The 5,957-nt window shown below is 39.3% G+C and overlaps 1 protein-coding gene across 3 annotated transcripts in view; it reads left to right on the top strand.

Moving 5' to 3' along the window:
- Positions 1 to 5,957, top strand: part of PMS2 (PMS2 postmeiotic segregation increased 2 (S. cerevisiae)) — a 23,803-nt gene that overhangs the window by 6,632 nt on the left and 11,214 nt on the right. For all 3 annotated transcript variants that reach the window (XM_010845755.1, XM_010845756.1, XM_010845757.1), the window contains exons 6-9: positions 707 to 874; positions 1,593 to 1,690; positions 2,987 to 3,086; positions 4,539 to 4,623. In XM_010845755.1, the coding sequence (XP_010844057.1) occupies positions 707 to 874; positions 1,593 to 1,690; positions 2,987 to 3,086; positions 4,539 to 4,623 (451 nt within the window). The remainder of the gene's footprint in view (positions 1 to 706; positions 875 to 1,592; positions 1,691 to 2,986; positions 3,087 to 4,538; positions 4,624 to 5,957) is intronic.

The raw sequence follows: 5,957 nt of genomic DNA, 5'->3' as shown, positions 1-5,957 counted from the left end.
AATTAGGATCATATTATATACACTGTTCAATACCTTGACTTTTTATATAGTATATTGTAGATATCTTTTTTGATCGACTGGTACTATATTATTCTATATCATGGTACCATTGTATGGATATACTGTAATTAATTAGCCCCTGCTTAGGTTTTTTTTTAATTTCTTACAACTACAGATTGTCTCAGTAAACATTTTCATAATACATTTTTGATTGTTTATGCCACTGTTTTTTTAGCAAGGATAGATTTCCAGAGGGGGGATTCCAACATCAAAGGGAACGTACATCTCAATTTTTATAGCAGAAAACTTGGACATTTTGGAAAGGAGCTAAGTGTCGTTAAGAACCTTATCCTCTGGAGAAGGCAACCCAATCTAGTATTCTTGCCTGGGAAATCCCACGGACAGAAGAGCCTGGCAGGCTCCGGCCCACAGGGTCACAAAAAGTCAGATACGACTTAGTGACTTAACAACAACAACAGGAGTACCCATAAGAGTATTACTTCATTGGCTGGCACTGCACACACATACACAAAAGAACCTTACCTCTGATTTCTCTTGGATACCATGTTGGGAGATTCAACTCATGGATTGTTTTGTCTTATTGGAAGATGATATGAGAACCTTGAGTTGGCTGTGTAACTTGAATCATATGATTCTTGTAAAACTGAAGTAACCTTGAGTCCTTGGGTTTGTGTGTTTTCAACAGGAGTTCGCCAAGATGGTTCAGGTGTTACAGGCATACTGCATCATTTCAGCAGGCGTCCGTATAAGTTGCACCAATCAGGTCGGGCAGGGCAAGCGGCAGCCTGTGGTGTGCACCAGCGGAAGCTCCAGCATGAAGGAAAACATCGGATTGGTGTTTGGGCAGAAGCAGGTAGTGGTGACTGATTGTATAAAACTGTTTTCTCCCTCTTGTGATTATGGCAAGTTTCTTTTGTTCCTTTTCAATAGAATAGAGCATTGGAAAAGACCCCGATGCTGGGAACAATTGAAGGCAAGAGGAGAAGGGGGTGGCAGAGGATGAGATGGTTAGATAGCATCACTGACTCAAGGGACACGAATTTGAGCAAACTCCGGGAGATAGTGAAGGACAGGAGAACCTGGTGTGCTGCTGTCCATGGGGTCGACATATAATTTTTTTAATATTTATTTGACTGTGTCAGGTCTCTGCGGCATGTGGGGTCTCCCTTCTGTGGCCCACGGACTCTCCAGTTGTAGCGTTCTGGCTCAGAAGTTGTGGCTCGAGTGCTTAGTTGCTCTGAGGCGGGTGGGATACTAGTTCCCCGACCAGGGCTCAATTTCACTTCCCCTGCATTGCAGGGCAGATTCTTATCCCCTCCACCACCAGAGAAGTCCTTGTGGGCGATGTATTGATAATGGATAAGTAGGAGCCCCAAGTGTTGCGCTTCGCTAATAAATCAAAATTACTCTAAAACTGCAGAAAGCCACTGTTGATATTCTTTGTTCTCTTAATACGGATAGCCTGACTATGAAGGAAAACACAGAACTCTCGTTATAGCTTCCTTTCTGAAGTTTGGAAGTTGAAGTTCTCACTTGGTCATGAAATCACCATGAACCTTGACTTCTTTCAGTTGCAAAGCCTCATCCCCTTTGTGCAGCTGCCCCCTAGTGACTCCATCTGCGAAGAATATGGGCTGAGCTGTTCCCAGGCTCTGCACAACCTGTTTTGGTAAGTAGATTGCTGCCCAGAAAATTACCATCAGTTTTTTTTTTTTTTTTTTTTTTGAGAATTTTTTTTTCCTTGGTTTTGTTTTTAAAGATCATGCTTTTAAAGTTTATAGTTCCTTATGTCCATCGTAAAACTGTAGGCAGTATGATTGCTGAGGAAGCAGGTTTATATGAAGGAGTCAGGTACTAAATGCAAACCGTGTTCTGGGTAACTGGTACATTTTAGGGGGTTTCCTACTGAGTTAGCCCTTCTGGAGAGGCTCTGTCTAGTGAACGAGTGGGATAACTCTTAAATTATGTATAATGTTTCATTTTATTGGGATCTGGCAGAGAGGGGTGGAGGCTGTTTATTTTCCCTGGTGCCTTACTCAGAGTCCAATCCAGCATCATCGTCCTCATTTTGTAAATAATGATTTACCCACTTGGCTGTACTGGGGTCTTGGTTGCAGCGTGCAGGATCTTTAACTGTGGTATGCAGGCGCCTTCATTTATTTATTCTTAGTTGCAGCATGCCAACTCTTAGCTGTGGCATGTGGGATCTAATTCCCCAACCAGGGATTGAGCCCAGGCCTCTTGCAGTGGTCCACTGGCTGAGACCCCACACTCTGGATCTTAGGGAAGTCCCCCAGCACCATTACGTTTAGCGTAAGAAAAATACAGACACTTCTCCATAAACAGGGTTGGTCTTGTGACAGCCCATATTGTTTACCATCCGTCCACTTGCCTTTGGCTTATGCCTGAAATTAAAGATGAAGATTCACCTTTTTATGTTACATTATCAGTCTTACAGAAACTCGGATATCCCGGGGGTAGATCTCAGGTGAAATAAGCCCATAACCAGTGCATTAGTTGATAGAAGTTTGCTGATTGAGAACAGATTTTAAAAGGAAGGAGAATGTGGGCAAAGAGCCTGGATTCAGGTTCCTGGGCTCTGTGGACAGCTCGTTGGGCACTGCACGAAGGTTCTAGAATGTGAATGTGGGATGAGACCCGCTCCTTATGTGGAGGCCGAGGACTTAATAGGGAAAGTGAGAGCCGAAATGAATCGGTTTTGAAACCACTGAGTTACCCGTGGTGGATTTGTCAATAATGGGATCTTGGGACATTCCAGAGGGTCTGTGTTCCTTTCATGATTCACCAGAATGGAGCACAGACACACATTACCTGAAATGTTAATACCTGTCAGCTTGTCCCCGGGGATTATGTTTTTATTCTTCACTTTGAGAAGGTGCTGAGTGGTATGTGTCTGATCCTTTCCACTCTGGAGTCCTGCCCTAATGGCATTAACATTGAACAGCATCTCAGGTTTTGTTTCGCACTGTGCTCACGGCGTGGGAAGAAGTTCAACGGACAGACAGTTTTTCTTTATCAATCGGCGGCCTTGTGACCCATCAAAGGTATTTCAAAATTCGGGGAGATTAGTGTTTTCTTTTAGCCTTCACTTTTAATTTTATTTTTTATTAAATAACATTTTCTGACACAGGCAATTTACGTGGAACTTGAAACTCTGACTCAAAAACATGAGTAAATTACCTTTTTTTTTCATTCTTCTAATCAATTTTATTCTAAAAGCATGTTTTTATGCAAATATATTATTTAAACCGACAATGCTACATTATTGTCATTTAAAAAATATTTTTAGAATGTCTCGCTTTCTTTTTAAAAAGATTTTTATTTTCCATTGGAGTGTAGTTGATTTGCAGTGTTGTGTTTCAGGTGTACAGCAGAGTGGCTCAATTATACACATAGCATATATCTATTCTTTTTCAAAATCTATTCCCATTTAGATTATTACAGAATATTGAGTAGAATTCCCTGTGCTCTATAGTAGGTCCTTGTTGGTTATGTATAAATTATATTTTTTTAGACCTTTGAAAATGAGTACCAGACAGTGGTTTCAATTATACATCTGTGTGTGTGCATACATATGGACATATATTAATAACCAATATACTTATAATAAAAATTATCACTGTTAGAAGACAGTAAGCATTTTAAAAATTGACTATTATCTAGACTCTTTGGTGTAGAATGACACATGTGCACCTGCCTCTATTTTCTCTGTTTTATCCATTTGCCAGGAAAATAAGGCCCAGATTACTTCTGCTTCAAACTAAAACTGATCATCTTGATATGATTATAGCATTTGTTAATGGTCAGTTTTGATTTTACATCTTCAGCAACATTATCCCTCAGTCATAGTTTCTGTTTTCCAGTGATTGTTCACAATCACTTCTTGGTTTGTTTTTGCTGTGCTGCATGGCTGCTGGGGTCTCAGCTCCTCAACCAGGGACTGAACCTACACGCTCAGCAATGAAAGTGTGGTCTTAACCACCAGGCGGAGAATTCCTCCAGATTACTTCTATCAGCCAGATATGATTCAGCTTCTAAATTTTTAAACTGTGTTATAATGGGTGGGATTTTATGGCTTATCTGTAATGCCATTTGATAGTCTCATTATAAAGTCATATAAATATACTTTTATGTACATGCATAAAATGTATTTTATGAACATTTAAACTATATCACATTTTACTGACATCTCTTCAAGAGCATCTTCATATTGGAAAAAGATTCAGTTTTATGAATCTCTGCTTAAAAATACCCCTTGGAGGGGCAAGAGGAAACCTTGTTGAGGTGATTGGTATCTTCAGTAGCTTGATTGTGCGGATGGGTTCGCAGGTGTATGTATATGTCAGACTTATCAAGTTGTACACTTTAAGCTCAATTTGTTTTAGGCCAGCTCTACCTCAAGAAAGCTGTTAAAAATGTATCCTTTTATAGAGTGTTGTTAAAACACTGGGGAAAGAAACATTTTATTCTTTTCTAATCTTTGATTCTTTGTGTAGGTTTCCAGACTTGTGAACGAGGTCTATCACATGTATAATCGGCATCAGTACCCATTTGTTGTTCTTAATGTTTCTGTTGATTCCGGTAAGTTCTGCTGAGGTTTCAGTAAGATTGGTGACTTACTCCTGAAGGAATAAAATGAAATTATAAAGCTCAGATATGACTGGAAATTTTTATAGAACAGTTGATGGCTATATACATTTTTATAAACTAAAAAATTTTAAAAATTAAAAAGTATTTTATTTTAGACTTTTATTTTTTTATACAGGCTTTCCTGCTTTCTATTTGGAACTTTGTTGATTGTGTTATTAGGAAAATGTGACTTTTTCATGTCAGCCAAGGGAGAAAGTCAACTAAATGTTTTCTCTGATTTTGAAAATAATTCATTTCATCTAGGTATTTTTCTTCTGATAGCTGTTATTATGATTTATTGTTATCCAGTGTTTTTTCTAGATGCTTAGAAATATATACGTGCATACCTTAAAAATATATATACCTCAATATGACAGCAAATTTGGAAAATTCAGCAGTGGCCACAGGATTGGAAAAGGTCAGTTTTCATTCCAATCCCAAAGAAAGGCAATGCCAAAGAATGCTCAAACTACCGCACAGTTGCACTCATCTCATACGCTAGTAAAGTAATGCTCAAAATTCTCCAAGCGAGGCTTCAGCAACATGTGACCCTTGAACTTCCAAATGTTTAAGCTGGTTTTAGAAAAGGCAGAGGAACCAGAGATCAAATTGCCAACATCCGCTGGATCATGGAAAAAGCAAGAGAGTTCCAGAAAAACATCTATTTCTGCTTTATTGACTATGCCAAAGCCTTTGACTGTGTGGAACACAATAAACTGTGGAAAATTCTGAAAGAGATGGGAATACCAGACCACCTGACCTGCCTCTTGAGAAACCTATATGCAGGTCAGGAAGCAACAGTTAGAACTGGACATGGAACAACAGACTGGTTCCAAATAGGAAAAGGAGTACGTCAAGGCTGTATGTTGTACCCTGCTTATTTAACTTCTGTGCAAATTACATCATGAGAAACACTGGGCTGGAAGAAGCACAAGCTGGAATCAAGATTGCCGGGAGAAATATCAATAATCTCAGATATGCAGATGACACCACCCTTATGGCAGAAAGTGAAGAGGAACTAAAAACCCCTTGATGAAAGTGAAAGAGGAGAGTGAAAAAGTTGGCTTAAAGCTCAACATTCAGAAAATGAAGATCATGGCATCTGGTTCCATCACTTCATGGGAAATAGACGGGGAAACAGTGGAAACTGTCAGACTTTATTTTGGGGGGCTCCAAAATCACTGCAGATGGTGATTGCAGCCATGAAATTAAAAGACGCTTACTCCTTGGAAGAAAAGTTATGACCAACCTAGATAGTATATTCCAAAGCAGAGACATTACTTTGG

Source organism: Bison bison, unplaced genomic scaffold (assembly GCF_000754665.1).
Source record: "Bison bison bison isolate TAMUID 2011002044 unplaced genomic scaffold, Bison_UMD1.0 scf7180017864223, whole genome shotgun sequence".
Lineage (NCBI taxonomy): Eukaryota > Metazoa > Chordata > Mammalia > Artiodactyla > Bovidae > Bison > Bison bison.
Note: the sequence above shows the minus strand (reverse complement) of the source record. Positions and strands in the feature narration are given on the sequence as shown.